Source organism: Boleophthalmus pectinirostris, unplaced genomic scaffold (assembly GCF_026225935.1).
Source record: "Boleophthalmus pectinirostris isolate CB_2022bp ecotype Guang Dong unplaced genomic scaffold, ASM2622593v1 HiC_scaffold_4, whole genome shotgun sequence".
NCBI classification, from domain to species: Eukaryota; Metazoa; Chordata; class Actinopteri; order Gobiiformes; family Gobiidae; genus Boleophthalmus; species Boleophthalmus pectinirostris.
The window spans coordinates 15,065,997-15,085,429 of NW_026571353.1; the positions used below are offsets into that span (position 1 = coordinate 15,065,997).

Sequence of the window (19,433 nt, forward strand, 5' to 3'; positions counted from 1 at the left end):
AACTTAACAAAATAACTACTGGCTAATTAAGTTAATGAATCAAATGAACCATATTGTCTTGCGTTGTATGGTATAACAACAAGTTTCAAAGCATCCTGCATTAGGCTATATGGAGCTGGATACTATTTAATAATTATATTGTAATATTCCATTCTAATTTTGACTGCATAATATACATTGCTGCTACTTTCCTGTGACAGAAATGATACAAATACTTTGTTATTTAACTAAAAAATAGGAAATCCTTTTAGGAAAAAACTAACAACACATTTTTTATTTGATTATTTAGCCTTGAATCTTCATATTCACTACTGCTTTTGTATTCTGCAGTTGCAAATATGCAATGTCCCTATTGTTCAACCAAGTAAGGTAATTTATAAACAAATATAAAGAAGAGTGCTAGACACTAAAAAATAACTTTACAAACATCTAGATATATAATAAATTCAGACATGCTATGTACTCAAGTAAGCAACAGTATAGTGGCGACAATATGAGAGCAGCTTTGAATACCCCAAATGCATTCTAAGAGCCTTTTACAGCCGCAGCCACTAAAAGTGATCTACAGCGTGCAGCAGTTGGCACTGGTGTTTTGTCCTCTCTCCTCTCTCCTCTGCATTTGTGTAAATGTGACGGTGAATTATTGATTGTGAGCGAAGCAGCGCACTGGTCCTTGAGCTCGTCATCCCTGCAGTGTGCCCTCCTCAGCACCAGAGAGGTACCACCATCAAACCCACATTCACACAATACCACCGCACTGCCTCCTCCCTCTCTCTTTCTCTCCATCGCTCCTTTCTTTTCTCAAGCACTGTGATTCTAGCCGGCTGTCAACTTGAGGAAGAACTTTAAGGATGTTGGAGTGTGGACCAAGATGGATGATACGGCTTTTAGTTGTGGTTGTATTTTGCCTGCTGTTGTGCATGGAGGAAGCAAGCTCAAAGAAAGCCAAGATCCCTCGCTGCCCAGCTACCTGCTCCTGCACCAAAGACAGTGCTTTCTGCGTGGACACCAAAGCCATCCCCAAGAGCTTCCCACCTGGCATCATCTCTCTGTGAGTTTATCTGTTTCTCTAAACAGTCAGAGCCTAACTGGTAGTCACAAATGAATGTTTGAAGGCAAGCTGATTATAAAAGATACCTATAGACTGTTTAGAATGTCAGTCTGATTTTAAGATAAAAAATACATTTTTAAATCTGCTGGTTAATTTAGGTAGACCATAACACAATCAAATATTCAAACATACACCAGTTAGTATGTGATAGACCCAAGAGTAAACACTAAATAAACTCAGCCATCAAACCTAAACAAGTAAAAGTTTTGAAAAACTGCTAATGCTAACATTTCACCTCACCCCACCTCATCCCATAAATACATGATGCCATTACATTCAGAACTATTTAAATATAATGAAATTATACTAATAATACTATTGTTTTGTTTAAAATACTTAAGGATGGGTACACTTTTAAATTATCATGTGATTTTATAAATTTTTCTTCAAAAACAGAATGCATTGTAGACACACTGAAAACTACTATGCAAAATGAGTCTTAAGAAGTGCAGCGGTGAAATGTGTTAAACTCCAGGGAGTAATTCTAACAATAGATCCATCCTCTCTGCTGCAGCTCTCCCTTTGAGAGATTCAATCTTCTACAGCTACAGAAGTACACTAAATGGAGCATACATAATGAAAGGGAGAGTTTTATGTGTTCGGATCTCATAAAGGCCCTGTCACTTGATGTCGTGGCTTGTGAAATGAATATTAGTCTAATTGGGCATGGGAAATGAAACACCACTGGCACATATTTATGACAGTAATAAAAAAAGAACAATGGAAGTTATGGCTTAGTTTTAATTAAGTGTCACCTTCCTAGAACTTACATAAGGCTATATAAGAATAATCAGGCAACAAGGCTAGAAATATGAAATGTGCTATTATGTTTGATGTTTGATGTTTTTTGTTTGTTTGTTTTTTTTTTGCAGCAAATGTGTTATTTTTATTTGGCAACCTTCATATTGTTATGTTTGACAGGACAATGGTGAATGCAGCTTTTACGACAATTCCAGAGGGAGCCTTCTCACATCTTACACTACTGCAGTTTTTGTAAGTATGAACTGAGTCAAAGGTATACAGACTATTACATTATTGAAATACAAGTTACATGCATCATTTCAGGCACAGTTCTCTTTTAAACAAACTTAATTCAATTGCCAGGGCAAAAGTGCATATTATCTGTGAAAAGTGCATAGTGCATACCGTGATTTGATGTATTTACTGCATTGTCATATACAGTTTTTGTTTACAGTAACAAAAACAACACTTGAGCCTCTTGAATGCTACTTGAATGAATGGTTAGTGAAAACAGTGGTGACATAGCAGTAATAACTGGCCCAGTAATAGGGGCATTGTCACCAGCCCTGTTTCAAAGCACAAAGGACTGACTGTGTCCTCCAAAGTCTGTTTTCTGCTGCTGTCACCAGTTTGTAAAATGATATTATGAACTCATAATGTTTAAATTTGGATGTATTATTTCATTTATTGCTTTTATCAATTATAAACATGAACACAGTTAAAATCTGCTGGTTAATTTGGGTATACTGCAACATAATCAAGCATTCAAGTATATGCAAATTAGGATGTAAAAGGCTCATATTTCCACAAACTGTAACAGTAAATAACATCAGCCATCAAACTTACAAGTGCAACTTTTCTGGTGGAGGGTCCGTCAAATGCTTTTCTTTATGGAGATGTTATTGTTTTGTTTGGAAAGTTTCACATTATGATATTAAACCTTTCTATCTTCATAGAGACCACACCAGACCGATTTACAGGTCAGATCTAGAGAGGCAGCCCCGCTGACAGTCAGAATGTCTGATTTTCTAGGTATTTTTGAGGTATAAAGCCAAAACAAACAGGCGATGGATCCCCAACCAAAAAGTTATGTAGTGCACCTGTAAAGAAAAGCTAGAAGTATTTAAAAACCTCTAAACATTTGCCCTCACATCCTATAAAATAGGTGATGACATTCAATTGTGAACTATTTAAATATAATAAAAACTATTAAAATTGTTTTGTTCAAAATACTTAAGGATGGCTACAGTTTTAAATCATTTTCATCTAATTTTATTCCTTTTTACAAAAACAGAATGCATTGCAGACACTGAGAACTATTATGCAAAAAGAATCTCTAAAATGTGCAGCAGTAAAATGTGTGTTAAGATCATAGTGGAATTTATTACAACTTTGCAATGATCTGTATTTGTATTTGTTGCAGACTTCTCAACTCCAACACATTTACCATGATAAATGATGATGCCTTTGCTGGACTGTCTCACCTTCAGTACTTGTAGGTACCATCATATGCAATACAACAGTAGATGCCAATATCATCATTTAAAGGGCCTATATTACACAAAACTGAGTCTTGTGAGCTTTTAGTTGTATTATAATGTTGTTACCTGCTCAAAAACATCCTGGAATTGTGTTTTGTTTCATTCACACATGTTTGAGTAATCCTGTTTTTTTAGTCTGTCTACATCCAAAGCTCAAAATACTCTGTTCCACTTTATGATATCATGAAGCTGTAGTTTTCAAGTGAACAGCTCCTTTTACCTTTAGTTAAGTAGTGATTGGCAATTCCAGGACTGAAATTATTTAAATGATTCTAGTGAAGGTTTATGGAGTTTAAAAACACAGTGGAGCACTTCCTGTATTACCACATGATATCACAAGGTAGAACAGGGTATTTTGAGTTTCAAAGAAGAACGTGTCTTAAATACAATATGCAGGGTTTGTGTTTTAAACATGTGTGAATGAAACAAAACACAACTCTAGGTATGTTTGTGGTGAGGAAACAACTTTATGACTGTTACATTTGGGCACTTTTTTTCCCATGTATTTTTTTTTCTATTTTTTGTAGCATTTTTTCATTTTTAACAATAACATAGATCAGAAAATAGCGTATTATGGGCCCTTTAAGACATGTAAATTTGAAATTAAATGAAATTACAAACTGCTTAATTCACTTTTAACCAAACTTTCAATGAATGAATTATGTTCCATTTGTATTTTTTATTTTTGTATGAAGATTTTTAATATATGATAAAAATTGTTATCCTTACATAACAATTTTGAATATTAAAAGGAATGAATACTAAATCCCCAATGAACACTTTTCCCAAGACACGTTTGTCCTGATTTGACAAGGAGGTAAACTTTTATTATTAGCTGTTGTCTGGCAAAGAAAGCCACTAGTAAACTGAATTCACCCCTGCTGTCTCTGTGTGCTGTGATAAAGCTGAGTATGCCATTGTGTGAATTGATGAGGCCTATAAAGTAGTTAGCTGATGACTTGGATTGCACTGTGCTCCTTCCTTTTCTCTGTGGGGCTTTAGCTGCAGCCCATCAGACATCTGCATCGAAGCCATAACCAGCACAACCCACTGTGAATGCTAATAGCTCCATCTTCTCAAACAGCTTCAGAAACGCTACTGCTTTATTTTCCTGATGATGATCTGGTGTACAGACAAAACCAGTGCCAGCCTAGATCAAATGATGCTGACAGTATTACATCTGCGCCCTCACATCCGAGTTTGCCCTTAAAAGAACCAAATAATATCCAGTGTACAGTATGAGCTGTCCAGTCATTTGCTGGGATGTTTTTTTAAATAATTTTTTTTAGTACTTTATTGTCCACCTAGGGAAATTGTCCTCTGCATTTGACCCATCTTTGAGGAGCAATGGGCAGCACATGTGAGACCAGGGGACTCATCCCCATAATCTTGTTGCTACACTTGGTCAGGACTTCGTTAGTTGGAGGATTTTTTACCTACCTATGGTGCATGTTTTTGGGTTGCATAATTATTCATCCTTTTAAATGCCAATATTGTATTATTGATGGACATGTTAGTGGCTAGCTATTGGCTTCTCATGAGATGAACTGGCTACTAAACTGCAAGCTGAATTGTTGGAAATTTTGATGGATCGAACTCACAAGAATCACATGGCTACCACTGAGCTTACCACTTCCACTGTAATATTTAGCATTGTAATATCAATCTGATGTGTGCCATGTTAGCTACTAAGTGGCTGCAGGTCAAATACGACTACATCTTTATTGCTGATGAACTAGGATATGTGATTTTCTTTTTTCACAGATTTATTGAGAATAATGATATCCAGTCTCTTTCAAAGTACACCTTTAGAGGATTAAAATCACTGACACACCTGTGAGTATTTTTATCAATGAATAAACTTGCATTTCACTTTATTTTGGTCCTTTTATAAGAGTAAAATCTAAACTGTCATGACATTGTCTTGATAAATGTCACAGTTTTGTCTTTTTCTGTTTTTCCAGTTCTCTTTCAAACAACAACCTACAGACGCTCCCAAGAGACCTCTTTAAAAACCTTGACATTCTGACTGATTTGTAAGTTTGCCAATTGAATGTATCACAATTCTGTGTCACATTTGTCTTCATGTTGCTTTTTATGAATCATCAGAGACTTGCGAGGGAATTCTTTCCTTTGTGACTGTAAAATCAAGTGGCTCGTGGACTGGATTGAGAAAACCAATACCACAGTTCCTGCTGTTTACTGTGCCAGCCCTTTTGAGTTCCAGGGGCGGAGAGTCCACGACCTTACACCACGAGACTTCAACTGCATCAGCGCTGGTATGGCTATAGTGGGCCAATGGCCAATATTTTATTCATATGTAATCATTTTATTTATATGAATCTCTAAAAAAACAATAAGAACAATATATGCACTAGACCAGAGATAAGCTAAAACAGTGATGTAAAGGAAATAAATGTCTATAGCCAAGCAAGCATTTAGCCCTGAAAAATATATAAACAAGCTTCACTACATCTAATAAGAAACCCTTGCAGGTGGTGGTACTCATCCCAAAGTGGACGAAATCAGATCAAGCTTTTGTATTTCCTCCTTGTAGATTTTGCAGTGTATGAATCCTTCCCCTTCCACTCAGTGTCAGTGGAGTCCTATGACTTCAATGATGATCAGTTTGTGACGTTTGCTCAGCCTGATTCAGGATACTGCACTGTCTATGTGTGGGACCATGTGGAGATGGTCTTCAGGAAGTTTCACAACATCACCTGTAAGATTTATCTACTACATAAATGCTATGTCTTAAATCAGCTACTTGTAATGTTTTTATGTGACATTCCTACAGCTCGCTCTGCTGTGTACTGCAAACCGGTGGTGATAAATAACACTCTGCACATGGTAGTGGCCCAGTTGTTTGGTGGATCTCATATTTACAAGTAAGATTTGTACTACACTTTAGTGTTACATTTAGATTAGTTAGATCTGCGCATTTGCTTTGTATTTAATAATATGAAAAGTTTATGTGACCTAATATATTATCGTTTTTTATTGACATCGATAATTCAGATGGGAAGAGGCCCCTCAGCGTTTTATCAAAATCCAGGACATTGACACCACTCGAGTGCGCAAACCCAACTTTGTGGAGACCTTCCTACTGGACGGAGAGTGGTATTTCGTGGTCGCAGACAGTTCCAAAGCTGGCTCCACCAGCATTTACAGATGGAACAGCAATGGCTTCTACTCTCACCAGTCCCTTCACCCCTGGCACCGGGACACCCACGTGGAGTTCATTGACGCAGGGGGAAAGCCTCACCTAATCCTGTCTAGTGCCTCACAGCCCCCAATAATCTACCAGTGGAACCCTAGCCAAAAGCAGTTCACTTTCCACTCCCAGATTACAGAAATGGCTGATGTACAGATGGTGAAGCACTTTTGGGTAAGGAGAGCCTTGTATCTTTGCCTTACTCGTTTTATTGGTGACTCTAAAATCATGCGTTGGGAAGGACAGCGTTTTGTGGAGATCCAGACTCTTCCATCCCGTGGTTCAATGGTGGTGTATCCATTCACTGTAGGCCCAAGACAGTACCTGATCCTGGGCAGTGATTTCTCCTTCTCCAGGGTGTACTTGTGGGATGACCTTACTCAGCGCTTCCAGCCTTTCCAGGAGCTTAACATGAGAGCACCACGTGCATTTAGCTTGATATCCGTGGACAACAAGGACATTTTGCTGGCAGCCAGTTTCAAAGGCAACACCTTGGCCTATCAGCACCTATTGGTAGATCTCAGTGCCAAGTAGGGAGGTAAAGACAGACAAAATATTACATTGAACATGTGCCAAATAAATTAAAATGGCAAAAGTTGTAAACAAGAAAGGCAAGTTGTGTTAATATTTGGATAAATATGCACTGTCTCCTGTAACAATTAAACACCAGAAACATGTCTTTAACATGTAGCCTACTGTAAGTGCCAATTGCAGCATATGTGCTATAGCTTACTTAACCTGACTAATGTGAACAATGTTGTGCATAGGTATCTACTAATTCTTATCCCAAATGTGCATACTCTACGAGTTTGTAATTACTGTGTAACTGTGGAACAAAGTGCATGATGCTAGATGACATTTGTCACCCAAGCAAATGCTGCAATACTTTGGTTCTATAAATATATTAAAATTAAGCCTATACCTGTGAATACAATTGAGGATGTTTGGTGTGCAGTTGTGAATCAGAGCTGTGAACATGACTGTTATGACATTGCCTAATATATAGATAAGATAGTGCAACAAAGTGCTATTTCTGTGTATTTTTTGCTACACGTCTGCTATGTCATCGTTTTGTGTGAGTGGTGGACTAAAATAATGAAATGATGATTGATGAATGTGTTTAAAGTTGTTTGTGGTTGTGGTGGTCAACCACATATAAATTCATCATTATTAAGTTTGCATGGAAATTTCAATAAAACATATGCAGATAAAGAGCACTGTTTCCCACACATTGTGTAAGCTCAAATGAAAGGGTCAGGGTGGCTCAAATGATTAAAATAAATTGAGTTTTACCATAATCTACTTAAAATACTTAAATATGCATAATAACTAAATGGAAAAGATTGCATGTTCATTGTGATGGCCTAATTTATTTTTGCCATTCGGGCAAAGTGACAATATTGGCCTAATTAACAGAAATTAAATAAGGGTATTCTGTTAATAAGAGTAAACGTTAAAAATAAATAAACAATAAAAAACATTATTACATTGACATTACTCGTGATATGTATTGTCTCTATAAAAATGAAATCATTTATGATTTGGCTGCATTGAAGCGCGGTGGGATCATAGAGATACATGCGCGCTACTGATGCGCGTAAAGTTTAGCCATAGGTTGGAACAGTTAGCACCGCCCCTTCCGTCGGAACTGTATTCCTTCCCAAACGCGGCTAAATGTCGTTGTTGACATTGCATCGTTTACGCTATTTCAACATTTTATCAAAGTTTATCAGCGCAGTGATGAGGTCATCACGCATGTCATAGAATGACTACCATGGCTCGGTTTGTAAGCAGCATGTGCTAATTTATTGCTGAATTAATACTGAGGCTAGGGGTAATTTCCTACCCGGAGCTACTGCTCGAAAGGCTAAGCTAGCTAAGTGACTAGAGTAGCAGTCAAAACAAAAACTGACATTGTAGAAGTTTTAATCCATCACTGCAAATATCTACAGACACCAAAATGCCCCTGCCGCCTGAGTGGGATGATGACGAGCGGATGAATTTTCTTTTTTCCGAGTTTAAGGATAACAGAGAAGTGAACACCACGGACTGGGACAGTAAGATGGACTTCTGGACAGCTCTAATTACACAGAGCTGTAGAGACAGGGGTTCAGTCTGTGTCAACCTGCAAGACCTCAACAAAACCTTCAGGAGGAAAGAGAAATGTCCACTTGGTCTACCTACAGTGCTCCAATCTATGGCCAGGTATGAGTCCTCACTTCTAAGTAGGTAGGCATGTTTGACAATAGATTTTATAAGTATATAAACACTGACGTTTCACACTTAAGGATTAAAAGTACATATAAGGGACAGTTTTGCAGAGCAAGGCCAGATGGTTTATTTTAGATTTGAAGATGTACAGTGAATGTATGATCAAAGGAGTTAGAAGACCACACATGTAATTTATGTACCTTGTAAGCTAGTTGAGTGGGGCATTTTTGCGGAAAGAGAATCATTGGAAATATTTGTCATTCCTAATTCAGCCAGTTGTCACTAATTGTGTTGTTTTTATATTTTTAGGAGTGGCAAGCTTCAGAGGGAGTCAGAGTTTGCTGCCAGTGTGGACAGTGGCTGGCTGTCGTGGGGCGTGGGTCTTTTGTTAGTAAAGCCGCTCAAATGGACTTTCTCTACTCTTCTGGGAAGCAGCCGTGTGCCTTTAGAGGAGTCATTTGTTGTCATTGAACTAGTTAAGGTGAGGCCAAGACATCTTTGCTGTGGACTGAATGGTAATTCTAATACATTTTATGCCATCTTTTTACTAGGAGAAAGCGTCTGAATTACTTCGAGCTTATCGCAGCAGTGAGCTTTCAAACTCTTCAGTCCTCTCATTTCAAGAGTTGTGTACCCTCTCAGCTGATATATGTGCTGATGAGAGCACCCTGTGCATGGCTTTACTGCAGCTGCAGAGGGACAAACAAGTGATGGTCTCAATCCACGAGGGAGAGAAGGTGTGCAATGAGTAAATAGTTGTATTCCACACATGTGTAATGTCTCTAAAACAGACTTATGCTATTTAGTTTGACTCTGTCCATTCAGATTGTTAAATTCACTCAGCCTGGACAGGATCGAGTCTCTCCAGTCAATGACGTAGACATTGGCATCTACCAGCTCCAGCGCAGTGAGAAGCTTCTTGGAGAACGGGTGGAAAAATTGGGCATTGAGGCTGAGAAGTATGCATTTAAAGAGATGAAATTAGATTTTCATCAAATAATTTGATAAAAATTTGTATTTACTTAATTTTCCTGCAGATGCAAAGATGAAGCAAGGCTTCTTCTTCGAGAAGGAAAGAAATCTCAGGTTAGATTAAATATATTTAATTTTTAATTTGTCTAAAAATAGTGTTTGCATATTGCATAAAGTTTTTTGTGTAATTGTATAACATTCTACAATTGTGTGTCCCTGTATGTTAAACAGGCCCTAAGATGTCTGAGAGGGCGTAAGAGAGTTGAGAAAAAGGCTGACAGTTTATTTGCTAAACTTGAGACAATCAGAGGAATCCTGGAAAGAATAGCTCAGTCACAGACCGATAAGATGGTAAGAAAGGTGAATATTTATATAATCTTCAGGTGTGAGTCTGCAATATTGTCCTGTGTGCAGGTCATACAAGCATATCAGGCTGGCGTGTCAGCTTTGAGACTCTCTCTGAAGGATGTGACTGTGGAGCGAGCTGAGAGCCTGGTGGATCAAATCCAGGAGGTGGCTATTTATCTGAAGTACATTGACTAGTTTGTGTTTTGATAATGGCAAATGTTTTCTATCTTCTAAATAGTTATGTGACACTCAAGACGAAGTGAATCAGACTCTCTCTAGTGGCGTGGCTGGGGCAGGTTTGTCTTGCTGATAAAATAATCTATAATTTGCATGAACAAGACGTAAATGTAATTCCATTTTGTTTTAGATGAAGATATGGATGCCCTGGAGGAGGAGCTTAAGTCTTTGTTGGACGATTCACAGGCTGATAGAGCCCCAGGTTTACCTAAAGTCCCCTCAGACCGACTGCCCCAAACCACACCAGTCTCAGACCTGCTCAGCTCTCTGCCTGCTGTGCCTCACGGCCCCCTCACCATCACTGATGAGCAGCTGGAAGAGGAACTTAATAATCTGACCCTCGCTGAATCAGGTCTGTCCACATCTGCATGGCTCTAGTAAATAAAATGCAGGGTATATCTAACAGTTTGTCCTTGTTTAGGTTTACAACAAAAGAAAACTTCACCTGCCCAAAGACTAGAGTTTGCGCAGTAGCAAATGGAGACCAGGTCTATTTCAGTAAAATAAGCATAAACATCTGAGCAAGAAGAAATGTTTACTACAGTGTGAAAATATCAGAAATGAGAACAAGGCACTTTTAATCAGGAAAATAATTATGCTTTTATCAAGAAGGCACACCAAAAAGCATTTAAAATTGATATTTACCCAAGCTAAATGTAGCTATTTTAAACAGGCTTTAGTGCCTTCATTGAAATGTTTTGCTGCTCTTATCACATTGTGTTTGTGTTTGAAGGTGTTGGATGTTTGTATATGTATTTGTCAACAATGCATATTGAGTGGCCTTATAACTATTAAGTATAAAAGAAAAGCACATCAGATATGCCAAATAGGATTTACTGTAACAATGACTATTGAGTGCCATTGCCTCTCACCTCTGTGGAGTGGGATGCCTGCCTATCCAAATGTCTATCAAAATAAAAAATATTTCAATCATTAATCTGTTTTGTCCTTCCAAACAGTTTAATCATATAAACCTCATAAATGTCACCTTTTTTTTTTTTTTTTTTTTTTTTTTATAAACAAAAATTTGATTTCAATAATATACGTTTTTAAAAGTTTCACATTTGTGAACACCTTGTGGCTGTAGTTTAAACCCAAAGACTGGGTTGCGACCCTCTGATGGATTGCAAGAGATTTTTTGGGGGTTGCTTTGTTACGATCTGCATGTAGGTCTGCAATATACAGTTCTGACACATGTTGAAATGTTAAGATATGTTTTGTTTAATTTCTATTTTTTTGGTAATTATTTTATTGACTATTTTGTTCCAATATTGCTCAATTGAATGCTGAAAAGAAAAATTGGCTACATTTAATGTCCAGGGGACTTATGGATAAGTTTGATTGCATGTTCATTTACAGTTTTTCATTGTTTAAAACTTGAGTAATACTGATTGTTCAGACACAATCACTCTGTCAACAATAAAAATATTCTTATAAATGTTCAATAATGGTCAAATCCACCTTTATTTTGTGATTTATGAATAATGTCTATTGGGTCATGAAGGTTTGTGACTTTTAAAATATGGGTCCCCAAAAAAAAGTTAAGTCTGGTTTAAACTACTCAGAGCTGTATTATGAATACACAATAAGACAAGAAGGGAAATCAAAAGCATTGCTTTATTGAGTTGATCATCAAAGAACAGTGACTGTGAAAAGCAGATTATTCAGTTATACTATGTTGATAGAGTTCATGTTTAGTGCCAGGTCATTTCCCTTAGACAATAAATAAAAAAAAAAAAACATTAAAAATGCACGGGCTTTATAAAGTACAATTATATTAATATCACAAAATTACAGTGTTTTTAAAAATGCCCTGGTATCACAAATACCATCATTTTACATTGTTCAGTCCAAACCATGTATTTTCACCTCGTATCACTCAATCTCACACATGCAAGTCTCCACTCTCATCTCCACCGCTCATACTGCATTACAAATTCTGAACAGCAAACAATTGCACAATATGCGGCTCATATCTATAACATACAGTTTTCACAAACATTAAGGTCAGACAGGTCAAGAAAAGATTATTTGCTTTAAATCTACCCTAAGAAGTTGCCAATATTAGAAGTATCTACTGTATATTGATATGTTTTGAAAAGACATACAGTGATATCGTGAGGAGTACTAAGCGTGGACTACATTACACAGCTTGTCTACAGTTGAGCCGACTGAGGAGGCACTGATGCTGATTTTTGGCTGAAAACTGGTTTATGCACCACTAAATTTTGAAAAGCAGAAGCAAGTAAGTGTATGATACAAGATCTCAGTGGTTCAGCAACATTTGGCATGCTTTGTAGTAGTCATTTCAGTCTTTAAGGTATCCAAAATCAAATGTGATTTTTTTCTCTTTTTGTTCTAAATATTGCGTGTTGCATAAAAAGCAAGCTACACAGTGGGTCAGGCTTCTTCCTGCTCCTACAGTTGAGTGTATACAGTAGATGTGTGCATAATGATTTAAACTGTCCGGTCCACACCTGAGCGTTTACGGACCACCTTATCCTCATTGACCTGGTCCACAGCCAGAGTCTCCAGCTCGGCTTGTGGTGGGGCAGGGGCAGGGGGGACTCCAAGGGGGATTCGGTGTGCCACTCCGACATGTGCCCTGTACTGCCTGTCCCGTGCAGGGCTGTGACGAGGACTGGCTGTGGCACCAACAGAGGGCGCCATGGAGCCTGAGGGTGCAATGGGAGGGATGACAGAGGGACGTTCGCGCAGCATCTGTGGTTCAGGAGAGTCCCTACCAGCCTGAAGGAAGGGGGTGGGGTCAGGCATGGCGTCTACAGGCTCACGCAGCACCATTCTCCGCCCCTCCTGTCCGGCACGGTACACCTCTGTGAGCTCAGGGTGCAGTGGCTGGGACAGGCTCTTCTTCATGCGGCGCCGTGGGGTTTCAGGCTGCCTGTCTTTGGCTGGGGGAGGGGTGGGTTTGTAGGAGGTGACAGGGCTGACATTGGGACTGACCTCAGAGGAACTGCCAGCCAGGAGTTTCTTCTTTGTGGCGTGGAGCTGAGAGGTGAGGTACGCGATGGTGCTGGCCCTCTGCTCCAGCTCTCCCGACAAAACGGCCAGTTTATGACTCTTCATCTTCAGCTCCTCCAGATACTTCTTCTCTCGCTCTTTTATTGTGTTCTCCAGCACAGAGATCATGGCGTTCTTTTGCTCCAGGTCCCTCAGAAGCTCTGTGTTTTCCTCCTCCTTCTTCTTCAGTTCTGCTTCCAGCTCTTCACACCTCCTCTGCAGCTCCCTGCACCGGGCCTCACCACTGTCTGCTAAAGTAGAAAATTAGTTGATTATGTTTATAAAATTGATTAGAGACACATTTGAGGTTAACATATAGCCAATAGTGTTTTTTTTTAGCAACAATTAAGCTGCAAAGAATAAAAATAGAGATATATTAGCGAAACATGTCGAAATACATTATCAAGGGAAAGATCAGCCCTGGAAAAGAAATACGAGACAAATGTGCAATTTAAACACACCCAGAGGCCTAGACCAAGAGTAGAATAATAATTAGTGCATCAGGCACAGACATGAGGCAGGACAGTCTTTCAGGGAGAGACACTATGATTCTATGGGGAGCCATTTGTGGTTGAGAAAGGGCTCCTGTCTCACATTTCACTTATAGCTTTGACCTACACCACACCCACACACAGTATCCATACATTCTCAGAGTACAGGCCTATATAAAGAAAAAAACATTAGTGCTCTGTATGCTGAAGGATGGAGCCCAGGAAAGGAGCACTGTAGATGTTAACCATAGCGAGAACAGCTGAGCCCTGCTAGCCTAAGCAGGTTGTGCATTAGCACTGTGACAGATAATCTCATTTCCTGCACTCCAATCTCTGAAATGTCTCACACTGACATGATAGTGCAGCCAGCAGGAGACATTAACAGCTCTGCTCACTTCTAAACCAGCTAATAACAACAATACAGAAAGACCATGGCCTGCTTTATGTTCAGTACTGCTGCTCAGTAAAACAGATTCCTATGGTCACTCGAAGGCAGTAAATAAATTGCAAGAGGCCCTGTCTGCCCTGACTGGACAGTCAAGTCAATGGATTGGTCAAACGTTGTGTGTGCATCTCCTGCGCATAGAAACGTGGGAAAGGTATGACTGGCAGTGAGGGGTGGGAACGCCATACTAATTAACCACAGGGAGTCCCACAGTGCAATGCTTCTGTGGCATTCCTCTAAAATCTGTTTAGAAGGCTGAATTTTCCAGTTACCTGTTTTAAGAATGATTTTTTAAATCTTCATTTAATCTAATTTGCCCTCTGTCACAATTGGTGTCCTTTAGATCTGTGGCTCCCAAAGTGGAGGTCTGGATTCCCTGGGGCTATTATTACCCTGTTTGAAACTACTAAAATGAGAACAATTAAATGTGATTTTACAGGATTAGTTGCTTGGCTGTTTTGGGGCTCCTGAGCTCCTGCTCTTGAAGGCAACACAAAATGATAACTCAACGAAAAAGAAAACTATTTAATGCAATGTTATGTTACATACATGACACATACTAAAGCAGATAGGTCTAGGTCTAAATGTCCATGTTTGGTCATTTACAGTTCCAGTACTTAAATATATGGCTGTCGCTCAAAATGTTGTCCATAGTTCAGTGTGATGAGGTGGGTGTTACCTGAGGGATCACAGCTCCTCACGGTGAGCTCATATGTCAGGTCTGTGGACAGAGAGGAGGCTTTGAGGACATAGCAACTCAGAGTTCACAGGATACAGAAAGAGCAGATCAACACTAAAAGGAGTTTTTTTTAAATCCATAGTTCTGAATTTGAAAGTGAAAAGATTACAGAGTTCAATGGTAGATTTAAGAGCAGGTTTGTCAGTGATACAAGAATTCAGATCTGAAACTCCACTTGTCCTGTGTTTCTGTGAGCATCTTTACATGGTTCAAATTACAGTGTTGGAATAATCAATACACATTTTTGCAGTTCAGCAACAAGGGAGTGGAGTGCATATTATCTTTTCCTCTGCCTTTCAACAAAACATTTTAGGAAGGATTTGATGCGAGACAGAGCAATGCCAATCAATAATTGTTAGTCTTATAAACCTCATCTTAGGCAGAGCCACAGATGTTAAAATCAACTTTAGCCACTGCTGTACTTGTCACTCTTAGTCTTAAATATGGCTCTGCATTCATTAATTTAAGAAAATCAAATCTGACTCATTTACTTGAAAAGCGTCTTGTTATTTTATTTATTTTTTAAGACTTTTTAAACTACTATGACTCCTTTGAATTCAACACATTGAACAGCAAACTAACACTATCATTCAAAATTTATATGCTTCTGGTGCCAAATCAGACATAAATTTCAAGAGAACCTACCAGTGCACTGTTGTTGCAGCCTACGTATCTCAGCGTGCAGTCCCTTTAAAGTGTTGGCATGGTCCTGCTGGAGGAACAGCAGGTTTTTCTGTGCACTGTGAAGCTGATTTTCCAGGCTAACATTTGCAGATGCCATGGTTGATTATGCTTCACCAAATAGCAGCCTAGCAACTTAAAGACACTGTTGACAGGAGGAATGGACATACAAACAGAGAAAAAGAAGTCAAGTTAGAAATGGAAGTGTGAAGGCTCTTCTTCTGGATATTTCTTGTATCACAAAAAGTGAACCTGTACCTTACACCTCTCGACTTAAAGCATTGATACATAACATGAATAATTAACAAATATTCATGCATAAAACTGTAAAAAGACAGAATACTAAATCAATTATCAGAGATTAACTGAATAGTAAACACTACTGCCTGACTACAAGTGTTACAATATGCATTAGAGAGCTAGACTATTACTGCTATTATTGCCTATTATTGATTTGAGGTCATATCGCTGAACACAAAATTACTGGATGTGGCTAAAATTGGACTGCTTCCTCTCAGCCATTAGAACACCTTCTGCCATCCCTTTCCCTGTTACTTCTACATAGGGGAAGGAAAAACATTTGATATTTATTTCTACAGTCTCGCAGACTGCAACAGCTCAGTCAAGAGAGCACAAATTCTTATAAGGCCTATGCTCCATATGCAAGAGTGCTTCAATAAAACATCAGAGCGTTCCTAACTCTTACATCATCAGCTTAGTAACATAAATAATATATTCCACAATACTTGAGTGGACAACTTCCTCCTTCTTTGTTTGAACATTAACAAATTTATGGAAAAAGTAAAAAAAACATAAATAAAAAATGGCCCATATTCCAGGGGAGTGTGTCATAACTACTGAAGGATTATCTATTATGGATGACTAATGTCAGGTCCTTCCGGTAAAGTCCGCATTGCAAGCCATTCTCTCATCCCTACCCATTCCTAGAATAGATTGATGCTTTCCAATTTGCAGAGTTGTGATCTCAACCAGCCTCAATAACAACAATGTCATGATTGGTGTTATCTGAAATGATGTAAATACAAATTAATATACAAATGTCTCTCTTTAAATGATATGCAAAACAAGAGCGGTTTATTCTTAAAAAAATATCACTGTGTTTTATTTCTCAATCTTTCAACATTTTCCCATAAAGTTCCTATAAATATTCAATGAGTAGCAGCAAGAAACACAAGCCATAGCCAGTTGATTATGAATAACATGACAAAACTGGAAGCACTGCTTATGTTTGTATTATGTGTGTGTGTTTTAATAGAGTATATTGTGTTGATTAGAAACAGACGTCTCCAGGTGTAGACATATATCGCATTTAACGTTACCTTTCATCAAAACATGTTATGAAAAACGTTCCCACGTAACAGATGCTATGTGCATGGTTATAATGTCACAGACCGGTTTGTTTGTGAACGGAGAGATGCTCTATTCTTCCAGCACTTTAAATTTCAGCACCTGCATTGCGGACAGCACCCGAAAGACACCGCTGCTTCGAGCAGAGGGTCGGCAGCTCATTACTTCACATGACGTTGTAAACTTGTCCAAGGGCATCCTGCTCAGATAATGACCCTTTTTATTTTTCTGCAGCTGTTAGCAGAACCGATCTCCACTTTGTATAGCACGATATAGGCCCACTGCTGGTGGACTCGTGTGGCGTGTTTGCTCTGATCATACACTGTCCTTGCAGTTGTCAAGGGAAAAATCGTCAAAGGGAGGAGCTGTCCAGCCCAAAACAATGTACACACCGTTAGAAACTCCAAATAACATCTAACAACAGCGTATGAAGGCACACGTATTCTAGTATCTTATTAGTATATGTGTAATCTAACTGAACATTGTTTAAGAATTAAATAAAGTGTCCTTCAACAATGTTAACATAGACGTGAAAAATAGCAAACAGTAACAAACTGTTACGATCCAGTGACATCAATAAAAACAGCTGTATTAAGTCTCCGGGAGGTCAAAGTAAAAGAGTCAGACACCCTAAAATACCCAAACACATATTTACCTGTCTTTCGTGAAAATGTATACAAATATAGGAGGTGTCCACATTAGAGCTAGCTTACAGTTAGCATGGATAGCTAAAGAGGCTGCAGCAGTTCATTAACGCTACCTCGGTGCTTACCTTTGGGATAAAAATAGAATCGTCGAATTTCTTCAAGGTGCTCATTCAATTTTGCATAAAGTAATGAAAGCCTGAGCGGCTAAGGGCATCTTTTCCTGTCTGGCATCTCTGTCAGGGATGGATGCTGAGAGGGATTCACTTTGGCAGGCGAAAGGAGAGGAGGGCTGGTCAGACCCCGATCATCTCCCTGAGATACGAGACAAAATAAAGCGGTGCATTATGGGAAGCCGGGTACAGTACAGGACGGAGCATTTGATTGATAATTTAAACGTTTACTAGTTCGAAAGACAAGCTACAGTCAACTGAAATCTATACTTATAGATTTTCTAAGATGTTCAACTTACATTCTGACAGTAAATTTGTAAAGTAGAAGGTCCAATTTAAGAACAGCGTCATCACCATAGCAACTGAATGATCTGCATTTCACAATGCTGCCATCTTGTGGCAAGATTTATTTATTTTTTTAAAAGCAGCTCCAACAGATACCAACACATTTTATAACGATGAACATAAACTAGTCGGGTGTAATTTAATCTGATATTGTACTTTCTTCCCACTGTGAAAATACCAGACATGAGTACTTTACATGACAAATCAGATGTTTCGTCCAGTTACTTTTAACTTAAGTTACTTGAGGAGTAGTTTCCCCGAATACTTTACTCTTAGTACTTAACACATTTCTTGGACTTCTTTTTACTTAGACTTGATAAATATTATTTTGAAGTAACATTACTCTTACTTTACTAAAATTTGTGGCTATTTTACCCAATTTTCATGGACATCAGTGACAGCAACACTGACTGTCAGTTTTTTTTTTTTTTTTTTACACATAACTGGGTGCATAAACTTGTTAAAACAAACATGGTTGTGTGTCGTCAGCAGTTGCATGCTGGAATGAGGGAACATAAACACAACACATTATACATTAAAAATATAATACAATAGTATATATATATATATATATATATATATATATATATATATATATATATATATTAAAGTGCACAAAGGATAATAGCAAGGGGAGCAGAGCTCATTCAGCCTTAGTTCATAAAGTCCAGGGGAATTTCACACATGTAGGAGTACACTTTTTGTGGTTTAGGTTCATTCATATATTTCAGAGCTTTTATATATAATTTGAGTTCAGTTTTAAAACAAGCTACGTTAGGGGGACATTTCTGAAATTTACACTTGTGGATGTAAAATTTGGCAAGACATAATATTAAGTTTACACTGTATTAGTTCAAAAATGGACCGTCAAGTAAAGATCCCATTAGTCCAACATTCCATTCGTCAGAAAAACAGGGGATCATTGGTCCAACAGCTTATTAGTCTGACCATCACCATAAACAGTAGAAATGTGTGGATAACCTGTAATGTGCTGAGGATAAATTGTAAATTCAGAGTGTGGGTGGAATTCTTGTTTGTTTAGAGAGGTGGACAGTCACAGAACGAGAAAAGAGCCGCACTGGGGCGGGGAGCCACACCGGGGTGGGGAGCCACTAGAACGAGGAAAGAGCCGCACCGGGGAGGGAGCCACC

General features: G+C 38.5%; 3 protein-coding genes across 4 annotated transcripts; 2 read left to right on the top strand and 1 right to left on the bottom strand.

The window, feature by feature from the left end:
* Positions 1-851: 851 nt before the first annotated feature.
* Positions 852-7,141, top strand: lgi3 (leucine-rich repeat LGI family, member 3). Its single transcript, XM_020928361.1, has 9 exons — positions 852-1,051; positions 2,033-2,104; positions 3,276-3,347; positions 5,158-5,229; positions 5,358-5,429; positions 5,503-5,672; positions 5,951-6,115; positions 6,191-6,281; positions 6,412-7,141. Exons 1-9 carry the CDS (start codon positions 852-854, stop codon positions 7,139-7,141), a joined length of 1,644 nt encoding a protein of 547 aa, XP_020784020.1.
* A 1,106-nt stretch (positions 7,142-8,247) lies between these two features.
* Positions 8,248-11,312, top strand: chmp7 (charged multivesicular body protein 7). Its single transcript, XM_020928326.2, has 10 exons — positions 8,248-8,812; positions 9,128-9,299; positions 9,370-9,555; positions 9,644-9,777; positions 9,856-9,904; positions 10,022-10,141; positions 10,205-10,303; positions 10,377-10,434; positions 10,506-10,727; positions 10,797-11,312. Exons 1-10 carry the CDS (start codon positions 8,568-8,570, stop codon positions 10,847-10,849), a joined length of 1,338 nt encoding a protein of 445 aa, XP_020783985.1. The 5' UTR covers positions 8,248-8,567; the 3' UTR covers positions 10,850-11,312.
* A 788-nt stretch (positions 11,313-12,100) lies between these two features.
* On the bottom strand, positions 12,101-18,029 carry ccdc92 (coiled-coil domain containing 92). Of its 2 annotated transcripts, none has more exons than XM_020928218.2 (4): positions 17,893-18,029; positions 15,717-15,897; positions 15,012-15,053; positions 12,101-13,644 (listed from the first exon to the last, which is right to left on the bottom strand). In XM_020928218.2, exons 2-4 carry the CDS (start codon positions 15,850-15,852, stop codon positions 12,833-12,835), a joined length of 990 nt encoding a protein of 329 aa, XP_020783877.1. In that variant the 5' UTR covers positions 15,853-15,897; positions 17,893-18,029; the 3' UTR covers positions 12,101-12,832. The 2 variants fall into 2 exon arrangements, with proteins under 2 accessions (XP_020783877.1, XP_055017757.1); XM_055161782.1 differs by having other exon boundaries at positions 12,101-13,647.
* Positions 18,030-19,433: the final 1,404 nt, after the last annotated feature.